The sequence below is a fragment of the Gekko japonicus genome, unplaced genomic scaffold (genome assembly GCF_001447785.1).
Source record: "Gekko japonicus isolate JY-2015 unplaced genomic scaffold, Gekko_japonicus_V1.1 scaffold1155, whole genome shotgun sequence".
NCBI lineage: Eukaryota > Metazoa > Chordata > Lepidosauria > Squamata > Gekkonidae > Gekko > Gekko japonicus.
In genome coordinates, this window is record NW_015166457.1 from 489,710 (window position 1) to 517,257 (window position 27,548).

The 27,548-nt window shown below is 40.3% G+C and overlaps 1 protein-coding gene across 2 annotated transcripts; it reads left to right on the top strand.

Annotated features, from left to right (window-relative positions):
- Positions 1-2,744: 2,744 nt before the first annotated feature.
- FBXO30 (F-box protein 30) lies at positions 2,745-26,286 on the top strand. Of its 2 annotated transcripts, none has more exons than XM_015412042.1 (6): positions 2,745-2,855; positions 8,962-9,053; positions 18,535-18,636; positions 19,230-19,341; positions 21,720-23,790; positions 26,053-26,286. In XM_015412042.1, the coding sequence occupies exons 5-6, from the start codon at positions 21,736-21,738 to the stop codon at positions 26,254-26,256; spliced, it is 2,259 nt and encodes a 752-aa protein (XP_015267528.1). In that variant the 5' UTR covers positions 2,745-2,855; positions 8,962-9,053; positions 18,535-18,636; positions 19,230-19,341; positions 21,720-21,735; the 3' UTR covers positions 26,257-26,286. The 2 variants fall into 2 exon arrangements, with proteins under 2 accessions (XP_015267528.1, XP_015267529.1); XM_015412043.1 differs by having other exon boundaries at positions 19,234-19,341.
- The last annotated feature ends 1,262 nt before the right edge of the window (positions 26,287-27,548 follow it).

A 27,548-nucleotide genomic window follows, 5' to 3' on the forward strand; every position in this document is an offset into this window, starting at 1 on the left:
GAATTTTTAATCATCACACACAATAAATGGTCTATGTATTATTTACAAATTTCTGCTACAGAAAAGCAGGGGCCTGTATTACAATTTTTCAGAACTAAAAACCACTGAAATCTGTAATATGCAGAGTTTGGTATGTGCTTTACACTTGTGAATATAGATCAATTCCAAATATAACAAACCCTAAATCTTTATATTCTGAATTGAAATTCCTGAGACAAATTGCTTATTTTTCTGTGTGTAGTGAAGTACTTCTTATATTTGTTTATGTCTGTGCCAATTTAACTTTGTTTGTAAAATATTTCATCAGCTTTGTGACATTATTAAAAGAAATAAAATTTAGCTGTTTTGCACTGCAAGTCTAAGGAAAGTTATACCTTTCTAAGCCCCTTGGCTTCAATGGTCTTAGAACAGTGTATCTCCCTTAGGATTGCACTGTTGGAGACTTCTGACCTGAGCAGTGATAGAATTTAGTGGATTCAGCTTTTATGAAGTACATTTCAAGTTGGTTAAATGGTTTGTTGGTTAAATGGTTTGTGTGTGTCTGTAGGGGGAAAGGCAGACACCCTTTTTGCACATGCACCATGGTCCTGACCTGAATCAGACACTGCATGAGCAGCAGTTGAGGGAAATCCACAATCCACATGTGCCCATGTTATGTCTGATCCTTGGTGGGGATCCAGACGCTGTTATATGCATCCTTAAGATAAATTTGAAATAGAAGGTGCTGGGTGCCAAACCATTAGCCTCTTGTGTTCATGAACTAATCTCTGTTATTTCTAAATATGCAGATCTCAAAATTCTACTCAGGTCTATTCAGTGGGACTTCCAGGAAAGCGTTCTGAGGGCTGCCTATTAATAACTATTGTAGGTGTCACAATAGTAGGAAAAGATTAAACTGGATATATAAAAAGTAGATGCATGGAGAGAAGTAGGAACTCCAGCATAGACTTGGTGCCTAGAATAGTATTCATTGTCGTTTAAACTGGTTTCATTCACAGTTTGGTCTCCTCTAGCATCACTTTACAATCTGTATACTTGTCAAAATAAAACCAGTCAGTAGAAGGGTGAATTGTGTGTTCCATCTTCAGAGATTTCTGGCCCTAGCTCAGTCACAGACTCTTTGAAAAGATGGGGGGAAATCACACACACACAAAAAGAGAGCGAGAGCTTCTGAGCAGCTAGGAAGTATAGTGGCCAGCCTACCACTGGATTCAGGGTGAGGCAGACCTAGTTTTGGTGGCAGACTTTCAGGTAAAATAGAACAGAAGTCCGGTAGCACCTTAAAGCTAACAATATTTATTCTAGTATGAGCTTTTGTGAGTCAGAGCTTCTGATGCGATACTGCTGGACACTATTAAAAGCAAGTAAATTGCCTGTCATTTAATCTATTATACTTGTTATCAAACCAACACAGAGTAGGGATATAGAAATAAAAAAAAAATCTGTAACCAGCTATGGCCTGATGATGATGCTCAGAGTAGAGCCAAATATAGAGATGGGAATGGGGTGGACTCAGTCATTGTTTCTACTCTCAGTCAGTGTTCACAGGTGGGTTGGCAGCTGGTGCCACAAAGAAGTCCTAGCTGCCTCCTGCTTTCCCCCTCCGTACAGTAGATGAGGAGAATGGAGGTGGATATAAGAGGACAGGCCTAAAGAAGGCATCTTACAGATGGCCTTGGGAAAAGCTTAATGTTTACTAAAGGTGTCCATATTTAAACTAGGTTTGCCTCCTTCAGACAAATATAACTCCTCGCCCCCAACCGCGGGCATGCCCTGGTAGCAGGGCTCTTTTTTTTTTTTTTTTTGAAAAAGAGGTGCTGGAGCTCTCAAGAAGGAAACAAAGTTTTCAGTCTGTATACTGAAAACTCATGAACTTTTAAACATTTTAAAAAGAATTTTGTCCAAGAGGTTCCAGAACTCTGGTCGGGTGCATTCCCGCAGAAAAAAAGCCCAGCCTGGTAGGCAATTCTGCCCTGGGTTTATGAAGGGAACCATTTGGATATTCTGCACCAGGGAGTCATTTCTGGTAGCAAACTGCCTCTTCTCAACAGAATTACTGCAGCCCTTCCGTAAGCACACATATAGCAGTCGCAAGACAGCCAGAACAAATGATACAACGTATTCCCTTGTTCATCCTGTGTAGTATGTGCCATCATGTTGAACAGGTATGCAAAACAATTTTATAAGATAATAAAGCTCCTATGCAGCCTAATCCAAATCATATTTACTGGGGGGAGGGGGGGATTGGTCCAGAGCAAAGTCCATGTAGTAACTTCATTAAGACATAACGACACAAAACAGAACACACCGATTTCAATGGAATTGCTCCGAAGATGCAAACCTTAATATTATTATCCCAGAAGAATAACACAACACAAAGTGCTTTCATATGTTCGATTCTGATTATATCAGTCCTAACTTATATAAGCGCTTCGAACATTTTTGGAGAATACGGCTAACAATAAATATCCTAACCAAGGAGAGGTAAAAAGGACAACATCAGCGGGACCACTTTCTGCTCTGGGACAGCCTGCCCATGTCCCTTTCGGGAAGTTTTGTTTTCCTTTTCTTCTGTCCTCGCGTCACTGACGCTCACGCCTGGCCGCCTGGCCCCTTCGCAGCAACAGCAGCGGCTCCTACAGCACCTCCCACACTTCTTTTACGACACTCCTCCCCCCAACTGCCCTGCTGCATGGAGCAAGGGAAGCGAGGGAGCCGGAAAGCGATGTTGTGAGCCAGCGCTTGTAGTCCTCCACCTCACCGGAACCGGATCGAATCTTAAGAGCGTCTGGGAGGGGCGGGCTGCTTGTCTTGTCTTTCCCCCTCCGAGCTGTTCCACGCGTCCGAGCGAGTGGGTGAGTCGCCTGTGAGAGAGAAGAGAGGGAAGGGGGTCGAGGGCTTTGGTTGCTGTAGCTTTGCGCCCTCGACACCGCTGAGTTGTTGCTGCTCCCTGTCGGCCGAGGGGTAAACAAATGGCGGCGGCAGCAGCCATAGCCTGTGCTTGGGGATTCCCCCTCTCAGCCCTAGCCCTGGCGGGGAAGGGGAGGGTTGGGCCTGGCCACCACCTCCACCACCATAGGGGGTGGTGGCCTGGCCCGGGCTAGTCTGAGTCGTAGTGGTTCTAGTTGCCAGGACTATGGAAGTGAGTGGGAGCTTGGCAGGGTCTCCCCGGGAGGGATTCAGCGGCCAACACTGACTGACAGCTGGAGCACTTTCGGAGGCTGCCCTGGAGGGTGTCGCGGATACTTTCGTGGGACATTTGCATGGGGTTTCCCTTTCAAAAAGCCGTGTTATTTTGGAAAAGGGGGCAGGGAGAGAGAAGGAATGTAGCACTGGCGGCTGTCTTATCCCTGCGGTTCCCTCTCCTCTCTTTGCTTTTGGCGTAGATGGGAAACAATGGCTGTACTACGGATAGGGAGGAATGGGCCGCCTCTTTTCTTCAGCCGTGTGTGGCTTGATTAGCGTTTTCACTGCAGTCATCTGTGGAGCCGCGACGGCAGACACGCGCCCGGCTCCCTGTGGTCAAAATGCCCATTGTGCGTGGTGTCGAGACAACAGCTGCAAGTCATCTCGTCGCTGTCTCAGAACCCCTCCCCCCGGCAAGGTGTTTAATTTTCTAGGCAGAGATATGTTTGAAGTTTACACTGGGACTTTCCGCAGAAAAACAAATGGAACTGGAGTTTTTGCCCTTTTGATTTGCGCCAGTAAGAGTGTTCCATGAAGGGAAGCACGAGCCTTAAAAGGAGGGCTGTAAATTGCTCCTTTGCTAAAATGCTAGAGAGGGTGTGAGAGTTGCTCGGCTGTGATAGATTAGTGCTCCGTGAAAAGTAGAACTGCTTCTGGGAACAATTTCTCGTTGAAATACGTTTGTTCCACTTGCACATTGAAAGACTCTTCTGTGGACCTTTGAAAGGGGATGGGGTGGTAGTAGAATCTTGAAAAGTTTGTTAACTGAAAGCAAAATAGGGTAAAGCTAAAAACAAGTTTAGAATACGCTAATATAGTCCTTGTAAAATAAGTGAACTATGAAGTTTAAGAATGGTCTACTGCAGCAGATGTTAGCCATTAACATAACTTATTAAGAAGCATAAACATATGGCTAAACATATAGAGCAGAGGTCCATCAGTGGCTATTAGCCACAACATGTAGACGGAACACTGTGTCTGGGGCAGTATGTTCTATAATCTTGGTGCTGGGGGGGGCAACAATGGGAGGGCTTCTGGAGTTCTGGCCATGCTGGTGGACCTCCTGATGATATCTGGGTTTTTGGCCACTGTGACAGACTGTTGGATTGGATGGGCCATTGGTCCGATCCAACATGGTTTCTCTTAAGTTCAGGCATTGCCAGGTTTCTGAAGGAAATCCTTTCATTTTTAGTTTCCATCTTTGGTCACACAGTACAGTATAGAGTTCTTGTGCTGACAGTCTTCAGCTAATGACACTTTAGTAGTGAATAAATATAGGTGGGATTTATGGTATGAGGAAGTCGTTGAAATCTGAATTTTTAAAATTTTCAGGAAATCTTGAACAATTCATTATCAGATAAGTATGCCTTTTAAATAGCCAAGTTTGTATTGTACCTTGATAGCTTGTGTGGATGCTTATTTTAGCTGAGTCATGATTGTCAGCAGTCCTTGAAAAAAGTTTGTGGGATCATTCAGGCCAAAGGTCACTTCTGTTTTTTCACCTGCAAGATTCCAGGGCAATAGCACCTTAAAGACCAACAAGATTTCCAGGAGAGAGGCTTTTGAGAGCCAGTGCTTCCTTCAGTAGAGCTTTGACTCTCCAAAACTTATACCCTGGAAATCTTGTTGGTCTTTAAGGTGCTATTGCCCTGGAATCTTGTTCTACTGGAGACCAGACACAGCTACTCAACTGAAACACTTTTTAAGTATAACCATAGAGTGTAGATGGATCAAGACTGGATTTTTTAGAGTGTACTGGTGACTATAAAGGTAAAGTTTTCCGTTGCTCGAAAGCCAGTCAAATTCGACTCTAGGGGGCGGTGCTCATCTTACTTTCCAAGGTGGAGAGCCAATGCTGTCCGAAGAAGTTTCCGTGGTCATGTGGCTGGCATGACTAAACGCCGAGGCGCATGGAACGCTGTTACCTTCCCACCAGTGTTCCCTCTAAGCTGTGGAGTCTTGTGAGCAAAAATTCTACTTTGTGAGCTACTGGCATTAAAGTTGTGAGGGAGCGATTTGGCTGCTGCATGAATGAGTTTGCTCTGGAGCCATCCTTCCTGAGCGAAGACAAAAATTTGTGAGCCGGAGGCTAAAAAACTGTGAGCTGGCTCACACTAACTCAGCTTAGAGGGAACACTGCTTCCCACCGAAGTGGTACCTATTTATCTACTTGCAGTTTCTTGCTTTCAAACTGCTAGGTTGGAGCTGGGGCCAGAGACAGGAGCTCACTCCGTCACACAACACTAGGGTCTCAAACTGCTGAACTACTGCAGCTCAGCATCTTAACCTCTAATGTGTACTTTTATTCTTAAATACTTGTGCCTGAGCAACTTTGGGAAGCCTTTTAATTTTTGCATACTGTTAATGATATATATGGAATATATGTTGATATTCCTGGGCTTTAGAACAGCATTAAACTGTATTATACTTAAGTTATTAAAATTTTGAAGATATTCTGACAACTGGGGAGTCGAGGGTTGTTTGTCTTGGAATTGGTTCCCTTGCTTCCTGAACAGATGATCGACCAGACCATCTGTTTAAGTTTGGGTGTGTAGCCCCCAGTCTAGCAAGCAGCATCCCACTTTTCAGTTTCAGGTGCTAGGGGCAAAGGTACCCCCCCAACTTTGTAGCTTTTGTGCACAAGGACAGATTTAATTGTGTTTAGTGCATGTGGCTGCTGAAGCAATCCATATATAATGAAACATAACAAACTAAGCCAGTTGTCAGTTTACCAGCTGTTTGAACCTGAAGCCAAGAATACCAGTGGCTGGTTCCCTGATTTCATTATTAGCATAATTTGTTGGAAAAGACTAGACTGATGGCTGCTTGCTCAGTAGCCATACAGTTATCAGGGTCAGACCTAGAGGTAGTTCTCCTACTGGCTACCTGCTGTAATTGCAGGCACCCCTGAGCAGCATATTGTTTTCAAAACAAAATAACAGCAACTATTTTTAAAAAAAAATTAGGCTGACCCTGGTGTTCCAGCCAAAAAGAACAACTGTTTGGTGCTCATATCTAGAAATTCTCATTCACATGACTGAAAATAATATGCTTTATTAAAACTTAAATGTAATTGTTTCAGCATAATTATTTTTGTAATTAGCAAAGTATGCAACCAATTGATGATTAAAGTGGCTTTTGGAAAAAAATTATTGTTCAGACATGGTTGATAGCATTTTACTAAAATATCTTTTTGACTGGTCAAATGCCCAGCCCCACCCACACTCCAGTTCTAAATTATAACTAAAATTCTGTCCAATATCTCCATTCTGAATTGGCAGACGTGGATGCATTGTAATTTTATCCCTGTTTCTTGGACTGAATTGCATCAAATGCGGAACAAACTTTGCTTTCAAGGTCTTCATTGAAAACTAGTCACCATTTGCATCATAGAGAAATATTTAGTAATTGAATTACTTTAATACTTTGCCATTTCAAATGTGTAAGAAATAAGAACATTTTGAAAGATAAAACACATTTGATACCAGCCTGAACATTCTTCCTTGTTTATTTTGGGAAAAGGTACTTTCACTTCAGTACTTTCTGTTTTCTTCAGATTTCTCCCCCCTCCAATTTTTGGTCATATTTCCATGGAAACTCTCTGCCCCTCCTCCCTGGTCTCCCAGGCTTCCTCTCTAAATCACAATCTACTTCCTACAAAGGCAAGTTAGTAATGGTTAGGATAACATTCTTGGTGGTAGTTTCAACTATATGATGTATTTACGTTGTTGATTGGTAGTAGATAAGAGTTATGTCTTTTATTTACAGACTATGAGTGATGGATAACTTATGTATAACAGTCACTAATGATTAAGTGTGGATTAGTTCCATTTATGTTGGATGGAGGCTGTGATGCATAGGGAAGTCCTGTGTATGATCATTCAGAAGTAAGTTTTCCTGTTTCAGGATGATTACTCCGAGGAAGATGTTCCAACAGAAATAAACTTTTTACAGATTTTGAAGCTGCAGGGCGGGGATGTCTTTCCCCATTTGGGGGAAAACAAATTTTGTGAAAATTGAAATCTGTGTAGTATCTTATAAAATCAGAACTTATGTAACTGCTTTAACATAAATGCATTTTTGTGAGTTGACATAAAAATAATGTATTTGGCATATTTAAGAAATTGAAAAATATTAATGCTTAAAGTTTTGATAAACAAAATTGAGAAAATATATGCAGTGTTCTAGAGAGAGCTGCCAACTCTTGCATACTTATGCTGCCTTAACACATATATCTTAGATTTGGTCATTTGAGAGATTTGGGGGGGGGGGGGGTTTTGGAAATGGAAACATATTTGGACAGAAGCAATATCCTACAGTCACAGTAGGGCCAACAGCATATTGGGCTGTTAAATCAAAGCTTATACCATTGAAATAGTTGAACTCTTCAATAGTGTACTGTAGTATGATCATAGCACAACATAGTTAATTGTCAGGATAAAGGTTTGTAACATTCAAACATACCTGAAAATGTTGTGTAGCCCTCTAGTGTATGCAGGAATTGCCTAATGCTGTAAATTCTTATGTAGCCTTCATACGAAACATGTTGAAAAAGTAAAACATTGACTTCAAAAACTTTCACTAATTCCACAAAGGAATAAGAAATTGGTGTTTTTAAACATTCCCCCAAATTGCTATTGTATGTGTGTGTTTTTTTTGGGTCTTCACATCCTTAGCTAGGTGAATTCAGAATTGTTGTTTGGAGCTTAGTCTCAGTTTCTGGATAGGGATTGTTAGTTGGAGTGATATCTGACAAGTAAAGCTTGGTCGTTTTTGGGGTCTTCACATCCTTAGCCGGGTGAATTCAGAATTGTTTGGAGCTTAGTCTCAGTTTTTGGATAGGGATTGTTAGTTGAGGGAGTGATATCTGACAAGTAAAGCTTGGTCAAGATTTCAAAACATGTACTAGAATGCTGCACAGGAATGTCAACAATTATGCTGTTAACAGAAATGGCATTCTGGAAGACTTGAGTCCCATCCTTTCCAGAATACTCTACCAGATCAGACTTTTACACAGTAAAAGCAGTGGAGTTTGTACTAGTCCTGGGCATGTCATCTGTGCTACTGTGACTGTATATGTTTGCTTTATACTTTGATTAGTCCCATATGGTCCAGTCTGCTAGTTAAGAATCCTCCTTAGGATCTTGCCAGTTAAGAGCCTTGTCTTAGGTGCCCCTGCCTGCAGCGGTGATGCAGGTTGTGACCAGCACCAGTGCTTTTTCAGTGGTGGCACCTCGTGTGTATGAACGCCTTACCTATTAAAGTTCTCCTCTGCTCTCTTCTAGCCCAAAACATTTCTTTTTACCCAGGCTTTTAACAAAGGGTATGGTATTTTGAAGGGGTTTTTTCAGTGTACTTCTAGCTTGGAGGCTGGTTTATGAGGATTTTTTTTTTTTTGCTTCTAAATGTTTTGTGCTGTTTTCATGTGATGGCTGGGCTAGGGTTAGGGTTTTTATGGTTTGTTAGTTTTTTCTGTTTTGTGAGCTGCCTTGGGCACGGCTGAGGAAAGACAGTGTATACTTTCTCCTAATAAATAAACATGGAGGGCTGAGTGTGAAAGGTCTCCAGGGAGACCTGTCAGGCATAAGGTGACTGTTATTATATAAAGGGTGTTTATTGCGCCTAACTCCCATGGGGTTGGGGAGCAAGAGCCTTTGGTACTGCTATTGGTATTGGATGATGTCTTGGTGCAATTAAAAAGACTTTACAGTGGGATTTTAAAAATATTTTATTGGTATTCCAGACCTACAGATTTACTCTTTTCTGTCTTTGCAGATCTGGTGAGGGGAGATTGAGTTTAAGAGCAGAAGTGCCTTACACATAAGATTGTCTGCCTACTTGGCTTCCCTTTGTTACGGTTTCATCAGGTAGAGTATTACTGTATCTGGGCCACATTTTAAGCTTACCTATTTCTGATGTGTTTGTCCTATAACAGTATGTTGTACAAGGTGTATGATTGTAGCAGGTGTAATAAGCTAATGAATACTTCTGAAAGTTTGTATTGGAATCTTTTAGAAGTACAAGTAAACCAACTGAGATTGGTAGTAAAAACCTAAGAAGAGCCCTGTTGGATTAGACCAGTGGTCCATCTAGTCTAGCATCCTGTCTCACAGTGGCCAACCAGTTCCTCTGGAGGGCCAACAACAGGGTATAGAGGCCAAAGCCTTCCCCTGATCTTGCTTCCTGTCACTTGGGATTCAGAGATTGACTGCCTCTGAATGTGGATGTTCACTTTAGTCACCATGGCTAGTAGCCACTGATAGACCTATCTTCCATGAATTGATCTAATCCCCTTTTAAAGCTGTCTGTTCCTGTGGCCATCTCTACATCCTCTGGCAGTAAATTCCACACTTTAATCACTAGTGTCCAGAAGTATTTCCTTTTGTCTGTCCTGGATGTATTACCTATCAGTTTCATTGGTGCCCTTGAGTTCTAGTATTTTAGGAGAGTGAGAAAAAGGTCTTTGTCAGCTCCCTATACATAATTTTATGAACCTCTTTCATGCCCTGCACCAGTTGTCTCTTTTCTAAACCAAGAAGTCCCCGACTCTACAGCCTTTCCTTACAGGGAAGGTGCTCCACCCCCCTCCCCATCATCTCGGTTGCCCTCTTCTGTACTTTTTCTAGCTCAGTGATATGCTTTTTGTGATATGGTGACCAGAACTGCACACAGTATTCCAAATGAAGCACCGTAGATCTATAACGGGGTGATATAATATCAGCCGTTTTATTTTCAATCCCTTTCCTAATCCCTAAAATAGAGTTTGCCTTTTTCTCCGCTACTGCAGCCCACTGGGTTGACACTCTGACCCAAAGATCTTTTTCCCTTTCAGTCAAGTTTGTTTTGATGCTTTTAGTCAAGTTGGTCTTGATGTGTTTAGCAACTTGCTCCTAAAATTCTCTTTTTGCATGCCTAATTATTGACTTACATTTCTTTTGCCAGAGCCTGTGGTCCCTTCTGTTTAATTCCTGTGGGCAGACCTTCCACTTCTTAAAAAAATCTTTAAAAAAAAACTTTTTATCGCTTTCCTGACTTGTGTTGTTAACCATGCAGGCATTCTTTTAAACTTGGCACTGCCTTTCCTAACCTGCGGAATCCCTTCTATCCTGGGTTCAATTAGTGTTGTTTTAGATAACTTCTAAGCATCCTCAAGGGGTTGGACTCTCTTGTGTTTCCCTTTCAGCTTCATTTTAACTATTCACCCATTTTTGTAAAGTTCCATCTTTTAAAATTAAATGCTATGGTTTCCATTGAGGTGGATGCTGAATCCTTAGGGCCCAGTATTTCCACCCATATCACTTCTGTTGGGTAGTTAATTCCCCTGATGTTTTTAGCTTATTTGATTCTATTCCCTCTTTGATGTACGATGCAATGCCTCCACCAGCTGATCCCTCTCTGTCCTTCCTATAGAGCATTGCGGTTGATGTTACGCCTAAAACTTTGAAACTCCTCCCCAGCGAGATTTGTCTTTCTCCCTCTATATGTGCCTTTTGCCAGCAGGTGAAGAGTTTTGTTTCATCTCACTTCCTGGCTCTCCTAGTGTTGTTTATGTGCTTTTAATTGAATTATATTATTATTTAAACTATATTTTTAATTGCTTAAATTGCTTTTTATGTTTATCGCCTTGCGGACCCTGATCGGCTGGAAAGGCAGCATAAAAATGTTTTAAATAGATAATAACGACTAGGAAAAATACCTATGTCTGTTCTTATGAATTTTAATTAAATATTTGTAACAGAAGGTTCATAATCTAATGACTGGCAATACTGATGGATCCCAGCTCAAATTTCCATGGATGAAAGGGTTTCTATCCATATAACATGACTTCCTGGCTTCCCACCAAAATGTTCTCTCTCATGCTGAGTGTGGTATACCTTGGGGGAAGTGGGAGAGATTGTTGAAAATTACTCTCTCTTCTGTCTGCAGAAATTTTTCGAAGCCTCTGATTAAAACATTTTAAGAAGATTTTTTATGTTTTAAAGTTAAAGCTGTTTGTTCTCATTCGGTGGCTCAAGTGGTCAAGACGCTGAACTGCAGGCTGTGGAAGGTCAGTAGTAGTCTGCCTTTCTGACTGAGGCTCAGGGCAGTGAGTGTAGTACTCTGATCTTCTGCGTATAAAATTGTAACACTTTTGTTAGCCCATTCTCAACATTCTGAACAAAAATCAAACCAAGACTTGAGTGGCACAAAATTCTTTTTTAAGGCAGTAACTACAAGGTATCTTTTTCTGTTGATCTGTTAAGTGTCACATTTTACAAAAATATTTTCACTTTTGCCTTTTTGAGGATTAAGCTGTCTCAAAACAAGTGGTAGTGTTTAAAGTGATCGAACTGCAACAGCTGTAATGCAGCAATCCTCTTTCATGCTCTGCTCCTTACTTTATCTAAAGCCTCTAGCATTGAATAGGAAAACCACCATTGACCTTAAATAAACAAGGAGAGTTAAAAGTATGGAATAAAAAACATCCTTTTAGGGATGAGTTATGATTCTCCTGTTCAGAGTAATAGTGTAGCTATAGTAGCTGGATACACAAGAGGGCAGCGAAGGATTTGGATTACCCTTGGAATACTTAGAACTTTCTATTTCAAGTCATTATTATGATCGTAGTTGTTTGTACAAACATCGGTCACTGGGTTGTTTGCTACAGTTGTGACAGAATTTCGAAACACATTTTGACAGTTCTAGTCAGCTGATTGTAGTATGTACAATAACATCAGGTGATCCACACCTTTGGAGAGCAGCGGACGTTACACCAGAACTGTGTGTATTTTTAGGTTTCTTGGTTGGTAACAGGCAAGCATACATACTTAAACATCTCAAATGAACTGAATCTATCTGCTGACATTGCCTAATCAGAAATGAACAGCTGTTCTTTCTAGGTTTGTTCATTGGTAAGAGCATGTGCATTGATTTGCAGCTACCTTAAACACTGTGAATGGACTCTAGCTTCACTGCATTTAGGGATTGTGGCTAAGAGTGACATTTATTTATACAATACTCTAGTGAAGAATGAAATGTTATTTTGTAAATATACAGTATGCCATTGTGTGTTTTTCATTGTCGTGGCTCCTCAAATCCAATTTTAGGTGAGCAGCATGGATTGCTCTAAATCCGTAATGTAAGTATACAAGAAAAAAACATTAAATGTCCATTTAAAAATTAGGTAGTGCCTAAATAATAGTACAAGCTATTCGATTTAAAATCGAACCTTTATCCAAACACAGAACAACTATGATTCTTGAGAAATGTTGTTTTACTAAGCAATATAATGGGCATGATGGAGCTGCGGTGGCTCAAGTGGTTAAGACGCTGAACTGCAGGCTGTGGAAGGTCGGTAGTTCAGCAGTTCGAGACCCGAGTTGCCGCATGACGGAGTGAGCGCCAGTCTCTAGTTCCAGTTCCTGCCAACCTAGCAGTTTAAAAGCAAGAAATTGCAAGTAGATAAATAGGTACCACTTCAGTGGGAGGATAACAGTGTTCCGTGCGCCTTGGTGATTAGTCATGCCGGCCACATGACCACGGAAACATCTTCTGACAGCGCTGGCTCTTTGGCTTGGAAACGGAGATGAGCACCGCAACCCTAGAGTCGGATTCGACTGGCTTTCGAGCAAGGGAACCTTTACCTTTACCTATAATGGGCATGAGTCCAAAAAGAGTCAGACTTACAACCTGAAGCCAAGTCTGACTCTTGCAGAAAGGTGGGGTTTGAATCAACACTGGAAGGTGTTCTTTGTTTATGTAGGGGATTTTCTGCATTGATCTGCTCCTTCTCCTGTATAGTTTTCCTGCCCAACCCCCACTGCACAAAAAGTAAAGAATCTCAGTTTAGAAGGAAGGGTTGGCAGTACTGATCAGTACAGTGGTCTTTGTTAAATGGAAAGTAAATAAGAAGGTAAATGTCTGTGTTCTTTATAGGTAGAATAATATGCATGTATAAAAATACAGCGCGTGTTGCAGAGATCAGGTAGTAACTAGCATCCATTTGATCCTCAGGTGATCCCTAGCTCCCAGACTCAAGCCATAATAAAAATGCAAGAATTTACTGTGCTGTGTGATGACTGACAAAGATGTTTTCTGAGGGTTAGTTTTTTTACATAGAAATTACCTTTTGTAATTTCCTAAGAGAGCCAGTTTGGTGTAGTGGTTAAGTGCGTGGACTCTAGTCTGGGAGAACCGGGTTTGATTCCCCACTCCTCCACTTGGACCTGGCTGGATGACCTTGGACAAGCCGTAGTTCTGATAAGAATTATTCTTGAAAAAGAGCAGTTTCTGTCAGAGCTCTCTCAGCCCCACCTACCTCACAGGACGTTTGTTGTGGGGAGGGGAAGGGAAAGGAGTTTGTAAGCCGCTCTAAGACACCTTTGGGTAGTGAAGGGTGGGGTATAAATCCAATCTCTTCTTCTAAGAAGAAATAGGTTCAGTTTTAACAGGTTATAGGCTTGTATTGAGCTCAGATTTAGGCTGTTTATAATTAAAACAGCTGAAACCTTTTGTAAAATCTTTTTACATTTTTATACACAGTGTAGAAAAGTCACCTAGTCAGAAAAATAATTGTTAATATTGTAAGTTTTTAAAAAGTCAACTATTGAGGCTAGAAAAACCACATGCATCAGGCTAAGAAACCAATATTGGCATCTGGCAGAAAAAAGGTGGAAATCCCTTGAAAATAATGTCTGAAAAGTATGCTTATTTATTTAGAAAGAACTGTAAATTAGATAGCCCTTAAATCCATAATCAAATGAGACATCCGCAGAAGGGGGAGGGAAGGTCTCCCGTAAAATAAGAAAGCCACAAAAATAACACAATGATAGCCATACTATATGAAAAATATATATGTGGGAAAATAAAGTCCACAGAAGAGTGAATATTGATTCACTCAGATCGACTGCATTTTCCATTTTTTGGACGTCATCACAATTTTCTTTAAATATCAATGTTTTGTTATCCTTTGGCAGAGTTGCATACACTACACTTTTCCATACTATTTACATGATAACAAAAATATTCTTTATTAGTTTGGAACAACTATCCACACTGATTTACTGAGAGAATACAGTAGGTTTGATAAGCATTTTAAATCTCTTGCCTCAAATGTCCTGCCACCTCAACTGTCAGGGTGGGTTTGAGTTCAAGATGGAGATTGTCTCCATCCTCTGTCCTGCCTCTGCACAGATACTCTTAGGATGCTGTAGCTGAGGCAAAGATGCCCAGCTCACTCAATCTCTTTATTATAAATCAGTGTCTCCTATTTAATTCCTTCTTGTTACTTGTTCCATCTTCATGTTTTTCTTTATTGCACTCTTTCATATTCTGTTATTGTCCACACAGACCCATTCCTGGCTCTTTGCTTTTCTTGTAATTCCTTGGTTTGAATCCCCACTCTGCCATTTATGGAGTTCATGTTCAGTAACCAAGTGTTTTGCAAGCAAGCAAAACATTTATTGTATAAGGCCAAAGGCCTTATACCTTAAAGGACACACAGAGTGACACACACAACTGTGGCAAAAGCAAGAACTTAATAAAGTTAAAAGCTTTTAAAAACACTTAAACACATTACGACATCTTCACAATATACAATTAAAATAGTTCTACATTTAGACACAGCTCTGGCCTATATTTTCTTGGCTGCCAAGGTGAATTGTGCCAGTCTGTAAGAGACATACTGATCCAAATGGGAAAGAAGGAAAATTAGTTTCTCTGCTCCAGAGAAGCATTTTTCTACCCTTTAGAATGTCAGCAAGAAATTTATTTCTTGGCTTTGTATACAAAGAGCAAAACAAAATATAACGTGGAAGATCTTGTGGGACCAAAGCTCCACAAATACATAGATGAGCAGCAATCGCTGTTCTTTTATAGTGACCTGCTAAAATGGCAAGATGGTATAGTTTGAAATCACCAAGATGGTAAAGCCATTCTAAGGCTGAGGAAAGTAATGCTGGTCCTTTTTAAACAATTTGAACCAGGGAGAAAATCAATAAATATTGCATTTCTGTCCAATGTTGCATCAGTTTTAGAAATTCAGTCTCATGGATTGAAACCAGACAAGAGGACACCCAAGTATCATCCACAGGGAATAACGGCAACGAATATTGTTGAAGCCATCTACAGAAGCGGCATCTATGTGCAGTAGTGCAGTGCTTTGCCTTAAAAGTGAACTGAAAGATTCCTTTGCTTTCTCCAGACTCCGAATAGGGTAACACGTGTCCGGGCTCTAATTGAGGGTAATCCAAGTTCAGCCTACACTAAAGCTGCTGGAATACCACAAGGCAAAGCTGGAATTCTCTTTAAAAAGATTTTAAATAGCTTCCAGGTTCGTGATCGGACTTTAATTCTAGCCGCGGATCTCTATAGCATGCAGGAGGCTAAGGGTTGGCCTTACTCTGGAACAATTTCAAAGCTAGCTCAATCAAAAATCCTTCCTTCAGGCTGTAAAATTTTAAGGTGGCATCTGTGGTTCTCAAAACTAAAGGTCTTGTGATCTCCAGGTGGGCTTTCCATGAGAGGGTTTAACTGAAGGTCATCCTGAGCTATTTAAAGGTTTTACACTGTTCAGTGGAATTACAGTCATTTGACCAGTTAAGCCTTCGTCTTGGCAAAATTAATGTTTAGAGGCTCACACTTAACAGAAATTTCCCAGTTAGTGCAACACCATTCTTAACCTGATATGTGTCATGGAAACCAAAACTATATCATCCGTGTATAAGAGGACAGATACCTTTTGACCACCCAAGGATGGTGGGAAGAATTCAGGGCTGGATAGACTTCAAACATTATCATTTAAATACAGATTAAAAAGCAGAGGGCTCAAAATACATCCCTATTCAACCTCCCTCCCCCAAAGTAATAATAATCTCCTGAGTTAGGGACTCTATGGGGCCCACCCTGATTCTAGCAAAAATATGAGAATTAAATTCCCATAATAGGAACAATAAGCATTTGTCCATGTTTTTGCCCAATAATTTCCCCCACAGTTGATTGTGTTTGAGTGAAAGGCAGCAGTTAAGTTTATGAACGCAGCAAACATAGACTTGGTGAGACCCTTAATACTCATTTGTGCCAGCTGAAAGAGTCAGCCAATGGTCAGTAGTACCTAACCCTTTCTTGAACCCTGCTTGTTCTGGATGGCTGACGTGACTGAAAATCTCCCAGTCCCCCAATCTGCACAGCAAAAAATTGGTATAGAGTTTATTGGCTATCCCATCTCTATCCCATTTCTAAGATGAAAAGCCAATGAGTTAAAGAGGGCATGTTAAAAATCAAGCCTGTGCCAAAGGCTCTGTGTCCAGGATGGGAGGGATACCAAATACGTGGCTAAAGCGTGTATGCCATTCTCTTGCAGAACATGTTTATAATTAGTTAATTGCAGGATATGAGATTGATCTGGCTGCAACATCTGTCACCCCACTGAATGCCAGGGTTGATTTGGCATGTTCATTATTGGTTACATCGCAACTGAATCACGAGATTGCAGCCTTTTATCTTACTGTAGCTTGCAATTAAAGTAGCATAGTCCTGAGAAAAATGGCTTCTGGGTAATGAAATTAAAAATACTGATCATTAATGTCTGCTTCTCTAATTGAAAAATAGCCTTGATCCCAAACGCCTTTACTGAACAAAAGTTATTTTGAAAATATGCTTTGTAATGCCACCTTAAAGCCTGGGTAAATACATGTGTGCAAGTGTGTGTAACAGAACTTCACAGGCCTTGAGTGAAAATCTGCAAAAGAACAGATTTCAGAGCAAGTGCTTAATCTTTTCTCTGGGCGATTCTGAATCTAGCATTCGCTCAACATTCAAATACCTTATTTATTTATTTATTTATTTATTCCTTTGATTTGATATACCGCCCTAACCCCCGTAGGCGTCTCTGGGCAGTTTACATGGGAGAGGTGCTAATCACTTTTATACCCTAACTTAGGCCACATTGTTCTTGGGGGTGGGTCTGCCTACCGGCACCCAGGTAGAGACTGATGTCTCTTTGGTCCGGCTTGGCTCCATTCCCGGCAGTCTACTGGCTGGTTGGATGTTTTTCTTCTGGCGCTCAGGCGGTCAGGCACAGAGTCAACGTCCTCCGGCCGGCTGCGTCCTTCAGGCTCCGCTGCACCCGTGGATGACGTCACCGCGCGCTTCCGCTGAACGACAGCCACTCGCTGTTTCTGCCGCTGGCCACCTTGCAGCAATGCCATACTGTTCTGATACTGGCAAAGCCTTGTGCTAGTAGAACCATCCTTTTTTACTGCTGTAAGACTCCTTGTGCCAAAGGAAGGCTCCATAGTTAGTAGAATGGAGGTGGAGGCTCCAGTCTTATGTAATTTACTTCTAATAAGGTAGTATAGAGATGTGATGAGAAGACCCAAAGAAAAAATGGGACAATTTGGGGGGAGGGGGGCATCTTTGCAACTTTTCTTCAGGGAAACATTGGGATATTTTCAAGAGTACTGAAAACCCTTATGAAACATTCTGGTTTGGAATTGGCGAAATGCTTTATAAGACAAGATCTTACTTGTTCAGCATGTGTAGCATGACCATTTGTATGCAAGGTAATTTATTACAGCATTAGATAATAATTACTGTATACGCACTGATTGACCTTGGGCTAGTCACACGCTCTCAGCCTAACCTACCTCATGTGGTAGTTGTTGTCATGAGGATAAAAAGGAGAAGAACAGACCAAGGAAAGCTTCTTTGGGTCCCCATTGGGTAGAAAGGTAGCGTATAAATGAAAGAAATTAAAAATAAAATATATACATAGTTTCCCAGTTTCAGCTCTTTGAGTGATAAGGTATATTAGAAAAAATGATTCTAGAAAAGAAACTCTGCAATCTTAAACAGTTGCATTCTTCTAAGCACGACTTCAGTGTACTTAGAAAGGTTTAGATCCGATTAGAATTGTACCACTAGGCATTATGTTGATGCTCTCAAATTCCATAAATATGCTAAATAGTGCAATTCAGTACACTAGCTGAGTTATAAAGGATGCATTTTATGTTATGTTAGCAGTAAAATAACATTAGGTTTGCTAAGTAAATATTGCATGTATTTCAATTTCCTCCAAAATTCTCCCCCCCCATGGCTTTCAGTTTTCTACAAATTTTACATCTTTAAAGCAGTGTATTCTTCTCCAAATGTTGATGTTATGTTCAAAAGAAAAATACCTTCAGGGTGAGACACTATTAACTGTTACTGCCATCTCATGAAACTGTATATTGAGTCCGTAATTTTTACATGGACATAGTAACCACCAGATAAAGGAAGGAGAGGTTCAGATACTTTCCAGCCTCCTGTGCTGGTGATCTGTGTATTTTAATTTTTGCTTAGTACTTTTATTTGATTTATCTCTCTTACCAGTGTCCTGCCAGTGGGATTTTCCCTCTCTGAATATTCTAGGAATGGAGACTATACCAAAAAGAAGCTCACTTGCTCTGCTTCAGATTAGAAGGTCTTGATCTGGTGAGTCACTTTTTCCTGTTACATCTAAAATTGTAATAAACATTTCCATAGCAGGACTATTGTGATAATGTTTGAGAAAAGTGCTTTGGACACCTGGTGCACTGTATCAATGTTATTTTTTTAAAAAAAGCTGTCCTTTAGGGAGAAATTATCTTAAAGTGAGGTTAATGTTGGGCTTTATCACCCAACATTGCAAAAAATGCTTTAGCAGAGATCACTTTTGGTACAAAAGTCTTGAGAACTGATGAAAAGGGAGAGGCTAGTAGTGAATTTGCCCCCCCCAAAATAAATAATGAACTGATGTTGCTGAAAAACTGACAAGTGCTGACTTGGAATAGATTATTTGTATCATGACTATTACGCGTACAGTTGGTCAACACTTTTGCATATATTATGTCAGTTTCAATTTGGGGACAAGAGGGCATGTAAAACTAATCTTGATTTGTGCAACATGGTGTGTGTTTTCATGGGGGTACCAAGTGCTGAAGTATGACTTAAACAGTCCTAAGGATGTCATTCTCATTTAAAGTTCAAGTAAATGCTCTTAACGAATGAGGAACTAGAATGTCTAATGCCATATGGGACTTTTCCAGGAAGACTGCATTCCTTGATGTGCTGGTGATTGTGAAGTGGTTGTCATCCTTTTCTTCAGTTGCTCAGGAATTATACATGGTCTAAAGAAACCTTGGGAGAGCAAGAGTTCAAGTACGTATGTATCTGGGCAAGGTTTGGATTATTTGAAGAGATCAAGTCTTAATTGTGGAAACTATCTCTGATGCATATATGGTGGTACTTTGTCAGCTGGCTTCTCTGTATTGTACTAGCAGCTGGTTTGAGCTACTGTTGTTTTATTCCTTCTGCAGCTATCTTGTAGGGCTGTTCTCCTGCAACTAGAGGCATAAACTAGAGGAGCAGATTGCTATTTAGATCAAGCCTGGATGCTAATGCTGCATTGTTTCTCAGATAGTGATGGTTTACTTTCATGTCAGTTATAGATAGGCTCCATTCAATGAATTTATCTTGAAGCAATACATTGACGTGGATACCATTTGCCCTGAGAGCTTGACTTCTGCCCCCACTGCATCCCCATGCTATTCCTTGGGATTCCTTGTTCCCTAGGAGCCACCGGGAGGGGGGATTTGGGGATGCAGTGGGAGGAAGGAGGCAAGAAGGTTGTGTTCCCTTGGTGGAAATACTTCTGTCTATGGAAAACGCTCCATGTGATGCACCCCTTCATATTTTGTGAATTCAGAAAAGGTGTCATGAATTCTTCCAGACTGGGAATGAGTTTGTAGAAAATGTTGCTTCCTGCTGCCCTGTTCTGTGAATAAGAATCTAGAAAATGTCTTTGTGACTTCATACTAAATGTTTTAATTAAATTTGAGTTTGATTTTCTAAGGGTCCATGTAGGTTTGCTGTGTGAGTGTTGTGTACAGCTGGGGCCTTCTGAGTTGTTTTATTACCTTCCCTTGGCAGTGTAACTCTTTTAATGATCTTCTTAAATTGGAGAGTTTTAAAAGCAGCTTCTAATAGAAAGCAAGGACTCCTGAAAATGAGAGAAGAGGCATGTATAACCCTGTACTCGTGCCTGAAGGAGCTCTCCAGATTATAAATGGTAGATGGGAAGTACAGCTAAGTGGATAATCACTGTTACATCTGCCTAGGTAAACCTAAGCCTACATAATATTTGATCCATCAAAACCAAATTAGAGATTTAAAAATGCCCAAATCAGAATTGAATACAATTTTTTAGTGGTTCAACTTATGCAGGCTATACGAAAGGATCCCTCCAAAATCCCTCTGACTTACCACTTTGACATTTTTAGTGGTTCAACTTATGCAGACTATACAAAAGGATCCAAAATCCCTCTGACTTACCACTTTGACGGAGATGTGGCAGGTGCACTCAATGAAACTTCATAACACAATTATATTTACTGGGAGGCAGTTCCATTGTATTCAGTAGAGGATCAGTCACAGAAATATGTACACAGGGCAGAGCACAGCCATGAAGGAACTTTCCAGGACTGAGAGATCTGGCTGCAGATGGAATGTGGACATTAACAGATTTTATTTACACCACTTTTGTGTAGGGAGCAAGTCATTTGTTTATATTGTGTCTCTGTTAACACATGTCTAAATATCAGAAGCTAACTAATTTAGAGACATTGCTAAAGGAGGAAGGAATGGTGTTAAGGAAGAGAAAGGTTTATTGCCCTAGGAGGCTATGGTAATATTTAAGCAGAGCATAATAATTTCTTATTAGAGGATCCACAAAAACCTGGAGCCAGCTGTGCTCCTGCTGGTTGATAAACACTTAATGGCAACTGTAAATAATGACAAGACTTCTAAATTTACTTTGAGGACTAAGCCTCACTGGAATTCAGGTGCACATTCAGAGTTTTACATAAAAAAACCTTATTGGAAGTAATGCCGATGGATACACTGTATATACTGTTTACCCCATGGTATGGTTCCTAGGATGCTGCAGCAGGCTCCATTTGATGGGCCTTCTGGCTTTGGGGTGGGAGGAGAAAAGTGTCCTGACCATCATTGTTCTGGAGATTATGCTCCTAATATGTTGCAGTGTTCAAGCACTTATGAAAAGTAACTGCAATTACAAGTAACTTCAGTATATTCTTACACATACTGTGTGATCCCAAATGCTAGTACTAATGGGGTGTGTATTTCAAATTCAAGAGAGGGTGACAGTAGTATAAAATATGTGATGGCTGAAAACCAGAATAGCTTCATGTGTGTGACTTTAATCAACTGTACCCTGCTTTGCTTCAAAGTACCATGTTACCTGCAACGATTTCTTACACTTGTTTCAGAAGCAGCTTGTTTTACTGCTTGGGGTTGCTGTAAAGAGCGCTCCTGTCACACATACTTGCCATTAGGGATATGTTGAAAAGTACTGTCTCTTTCCTGGTAGTCTAGACACATCAGTGAGGGTAGGTCTGTCACAGTTCTGTGATGCAGTTATATGGCTGGTCACATAACTAGTCGAATAGTACCAGTTTGTGCTGCTGCTTATTCTTTATTGCTCATGATGCATGTTATGTCTTTATCTCACTCCTTAGAATTGAACTTCGCATCATGGAGGAGCACCAGCATCTACATTGTGTCAACTGTGTCAGCCGGCGTTGTATGACCAGACCAGAGGCTGGCATTTCTTGTGATTTAATTGGTTGCCCTATGGTTTGCGGAGCAGTGTTTCATTCATGCAAAGCTGAAGAGCACCGCCTTTTATGTCCACTTGAAAGAGTGCCTTGTCTGAACAGTGGTTCAGGCTGTCCATTTACTGTAGCAAGAAACAAAATTGCTGAACATCTAGAAATTTGCCCTGCAAGCGTGGTATGCTGTACTATGGAGTGGAATAGATGGCCAGTGAGTTATGCAGATCGCAAGTCTTATGAAAATCTGAGTAAAGATGTTGATGAAGTCGAACAGCTGGATATGGCTCTTGCCCTTCAAGACCAGCGTATGCTTCTGGAATCCCTCAAAGTAGCAACTATGACATCAAAAACAGCTGATCAGGTATCAAAATCAAAAGAACAGACTTCCGTTGTGAGTGCCCCAGATGTCACCCTTCCAAACGGCTTGATGCCAGTAGATGAAGAGTCATACGGTGCACTTTATCAAGCTACTGTGGAAACAACCAAAAGTTTAGCTACAGCCCTAGATATCCTGAACACCGCTACTAGAGACATAAGCATGTTAAGTTCAAAACTTGGCATTTCACCATGTGAAACGAGTGAAGATTGTCACATTAAAGAACAAAACTGTAATAGAAGTATGCAGCATAAAATGACAGAGCATGACTGTCTAGATGAAGATAATATGGGAGCAGCTGGTGGCATTCACTTGGATGTCTTGAGTCAAAATGTGCAGGTGGAACAAAATGGCTCGAGTGACTTTTATGATCCCATGCAACAGTACAATTTTAACATGAGCCTTGATGATTCTTTCTGTAATGGCTTTCATGTAGAAAATCCATGTACAGATGTGCTGCAACAGAATGACAAACTAGGAATGTCTAATTCAGAGCAATCTAATGCAGCAAATGGTGTATGTAATTCTTGTGATGAGGCATCGAGTTCTTGTACCCCCACTTCTGTAGCAACGCAGCTTAAGGAAGAAATACATCTGCATAATTTGCATAATGGCAGTATTAATCACGTATATTTACCATATGGCTGTAGTGAGGAAGAAATATTACAAAGACAAATCGAACAAGACAGGCTGAGAAACATAGATGTACTTTCTTTAATTCCTCATCGTACTTACAGTTTTCTCACAAATCATTATTTCTCTGTGCCTAAGGAAAACAAAGCAGTAGATACATCAGATTTGGAAATAACTGAAGATCCTATGGGTCTTCAGGGTATAGACTTAATCACAGCAGCTTTGTTATTTTGTCTAGGAGATTCTCCTGGTGGTAGGGGAATATCTGATAGCCGTGTTGTCGATGGATATCGTGTTGATTTTGGGACACAGACGTTTTCTCTCCCATCTGCAATCCTGGCCACAAATACAATGGTAGGGGAAATTGCTTCAGCCTCTGCATGTGATCATGCTAATCCACAGCTCTCAAATCCAAGCCCTTTCCAGACACTTGGGCTAGACTTGGTACTAGAATGTGTTGCTAGATACCAAACAAAGCGCTCAATGTTTACATTTGTTTGTGGACAACTGTTTAGACGCAATGAATTTTCTTCACACTTCAAGAATGTGCATGGTGATATTCACGCTGGCCTCAATGGTTGGATGGAACAGCGATGTCCCCTGGCTTACTACGGATGTACATATTCTCAGCGCAGGTTTTGTCCTTCTACACAAGGGGCAAAGATTATTCATGACCGACATCTTAGGTCATTTGGGGTTCAGCCTTGCATATCTACTGTGCTGACAGAGCCTGATAAGAGATGCTGCTTAGGACTGCATAGTGACCATCTGAGTAGTCTTCCTTTTGAGGTTCTACAACACATTGCAGGGTTTCTCGATGGATTTAGTTTATGTCAGCTCTCACGCGTGTCACGATTAATGAGGGATGTATGTGGAAGTTTACTACAGGCACGTGGAATGGTCATACTACTTTGGGAAAAAAGAAAGTATCCTGATGGAAGTTCTTCATGGCAAATAAAAGAAAAGGTTTGTATGTATTGATGCATGGGAGGCAGGAATTGCCCTTGCCTCTGCTGAAATTAGCATACTGTTTGGTCTAGCTCAAGCTTCTGTGGTTTTCTTCACCTTCTCCCTGATTTAAAAAGATGTACAGGCTTATAGAAGACCTTGCAGGTAGTACAAAAAAACAAACACTTGGTAACTTTTATTCAGAGAATAGTGCTTACCAGATAAAAAGCATGCATTAAAAAACCCCAAAACCCTAATGTTCAAACTCAACATATGGTAGGGGATTACTGTTCTACTGGCTCATCACCTGTCTCAAGTGCCTTGTCTCCACTTGAAATCTGTACATTGGTCTTCACAGTTGCATAGAGGCTTATAGGTGTAATGCCTAATATGCATATTCCTTATCTGAGGATGTAAGCCTAACTATAGGGTGGGCTTTGATCCTAAGCCTTGTTCCATTTGTGTACCTATTCACCTGTTGCAGAGGTGATCCTTCTGGTGATCATTGCTTTAAGGCTTAAAAAATACTGGTTTTGTGTGAACAGAAGCTCGTGACTGTAGGGGACTGCACCTGCAATTGGAACTGACTCTTAGGATTCAGGCAATTAAGTCTATTGTGTAAGTGTGGATCAGAGAAGGAGTGGGCTACCTTGATCTCTTAACCACATGTAAGCATTTGAACATCTGATGGGGCTTATATACCCTGATTAATACTAGAACATAGTCACATGTTTAAAACCACAGCTAAAAGATTGTTCTGTTCAAGGGTTTTGAGGATAAATATTTCTCAATCAGTCCTAGATAACATGATATGTTTCCTAGTAGCTACAAGCTGCTAATTACTAGTTGCAATTGCTAGTTGCACAGATATTAACCTTTCCTTCATGTGAACTTACCATCCTGTAAGCTTTTTTTAAAGCTATCTTTCATTTAGACTGAGGTTGTTCAAGTCAGATAGTCGGAGGGTTTAAATATCAGATAACACATATATATGGCCAGAAGGTATGGATCCAGATAGTGCAAGTGTATCGTAATTGTGCCTTAATGAGTATATTTTTCCTCATTACTGTTACTTTTGTTGCCAGTTACCTGTTTTCTTTTGGTGGCTGGCATAATATGGCTACAACCAACACTGCTATTGCTTCTACTTGCAATCTGGTAAATCCTGAACTCAAAACATGCTCTGTATTAGAAGTCTAAAAATGGGTTAGGTTGATACTCCTGACATTTTTTATTTAAAAAGTATTTTGAAATAATATCTCTTTTCAGTGTGTGTTTCCTGATTTCCCAACTGGGACACATGTTAAGCTTTTTTGTCACCTTGATACACTCTGGTTCAGCTTATTATTCTGAAAGTTTTTTTTAAAGATATAGTTGTGATTTGGTTACATTCTAAACTGCTTAGAAGATCAGTGTAATTGGCCTCCTATATGCAGAAAACTGACATTGTAAATTAAGCAAAAGGGGAGGGGGAGGAAGGGGAAATAGAAGTGGGCTGCTCAAGTCTTGAAAATGTGTGGAATCCTGGCATTGAGAATTTGGGGGGTTTCCCCCCAAAATTTGGCCCTCCCCCTTACAATTCCGTACAGGCCTTCATCTTGTACATCTGGATTAAAAATGCAATAATAATGACAGATTAAGCAGTAAAGCGATATCTACTTTGCGGCATTCTTTCCCTTCAGCGCTAAGTTGATGAAAAAAGCTTTTATTTTGCTAATGACTTCAGTTTAAAAAAAGCTTGTTGGGGGGGGGATAGGAAACCCTCATTTCTAACTAGTTGATACAGTGCTGAGTCATGGTTGGCTTGAAGAATAAAAGGGAGGAGGAGGAGTTCACAAGTTTGAGGGAGGACGCCTATGCCGACCATGGTTTGGTGAATCACACAGCATTATGATTTGAATCCCAAGCTATGCTGCTTGCACTGTACCCTGTTCTGTTGTACAGGCAGTCCACTGTAGAACATGTTCTTTTGATGCTAAGCACTTCTGTGAGAGCAGTGTCCGTAAGCCAAAAAGTGCCTAGCACTAGAGAAAAATGTTCTATAGCACAACTGCCCCTGCAATGGATGGCGTGCAGCACAAATAGAAGCAAAGCTTAGGATCTAAGATATGTCTGCACCCAACGTATTGTTACTTTATTTGGCTCATGGATTTTATTACTATTGTATCACATATTTGGCATGTATTATTTTGCTATTAAAACATCAGTTCTTTCATCCATGTCACCATACTGCCTTGTTAAAATACAAATGCAGTCTTTAACTCTACTTTTATTTTATAGGTATGGCGCTTCAGCACAGCTTTTTGTACCGTAAATGAATGGAAGTTTGCTGACATCGTAAGCATGGCTGACCACTTGAAGAAATGTAGTTATAATGCTGTAGAAAGACGAGAAGAGGCTGTGCCACTGCCATGTATGTGTGTCACACGAGAGCTTACAAAAGAAGGACGTTCACTGCGCTCTGTCTTGAAACCTGTACTTTAAATATGAAGTTACTCCAATTGCACATACTCAAGCACCTGATGTAACCTCTGTAACATTGTGACACTTTATTAATTTACTAAAGATTTCTAGATAATTCTACTCTGTCATTATGTACATAATGTTTTGAAGTGGCATTTATTTTTTATAATACTGTCTGGTTAGAATTAATGAAAATTGCCTTAATGTTTGAAAATATGGAACTTGCTGGACAGGGTAGTTTTATATAACTTATATAATTTACAGATTTTTCTTTAGGGATTTTTCTGACTTAATGGTGCCCATTTCCTTTTTATTGATTGCAGACTTTTAGAGAGATGCACATTTTCATACAGGAACTTGAATTGTGTAGAGACAGGAGTCTGACCAAACAACTTGTATATTTGGTCATTTTGCAGCTTAAGAAACCTGCAGATACAAGAAATTTAAAAGGTTAAATGCTGAACATACTTTAGCTGTATCTTAAACAATTCTTTTTGTTTTTTACATAATGCTGTGGCCTCTCAAAATATACACTGGCTCAGCGCAAATTAGTATCTACTTGAGACAATATAGGACATGTGCTTTTAGTGCTGATCACAAATGAATAGGGGAGACAATTCTCAGTTCTTTGAAGTCAATGATTTGACTCCCCCCGATCTTAATGGAACTCAATTGCAGCAGAGATATTTCTAAATAATGTGTTCTTGGTTATCAATATAGGTTACTACTGTGAACAGCCTTATGAAGAAAAAATGGTTTGTCATATACTTACACCTACACTGGTAATTGAGTAAACTTTCTCCTTTCTATTAATGAATGAGGTGAATGTGAACAAAATTCGCTTAGCTTCCTGTAAACTAGATATACAGGATTTATAATTTTAGATGAATAAACCTAACAAAGAGTTTATTATGGTGATGAGAGAGCATCTTATTAACATGCCTACAGATGTAATACATGGCTTCAAGGGTATTTTAAAATCTATAGGACTCTGATTCTGAGCACACTTAAGCTCCACTGAAACCAGTGAAACTTATTTCCAAACAAATGTGTTTAGAAAAGAGGTGCTGGTATGCCATCTTTATAAGATGAGAACCCATTTGTTCCATAAAGCATATCGTAAATGCATGTTCATCCATTTCAGAACTTCACATTTTTCCATAGTCTTCCGTTGAGGACATCGTGTTTAATGTTTACTGTAATTATGCCTTTAACTATACTAGTGTAACTTGGAGGCTTTCAGAGTTGATATTACTGTTGGGGGGGGGGAGATGCACTTGGTTACTGTGTGCCACAGGCTTTGTAATCTATAA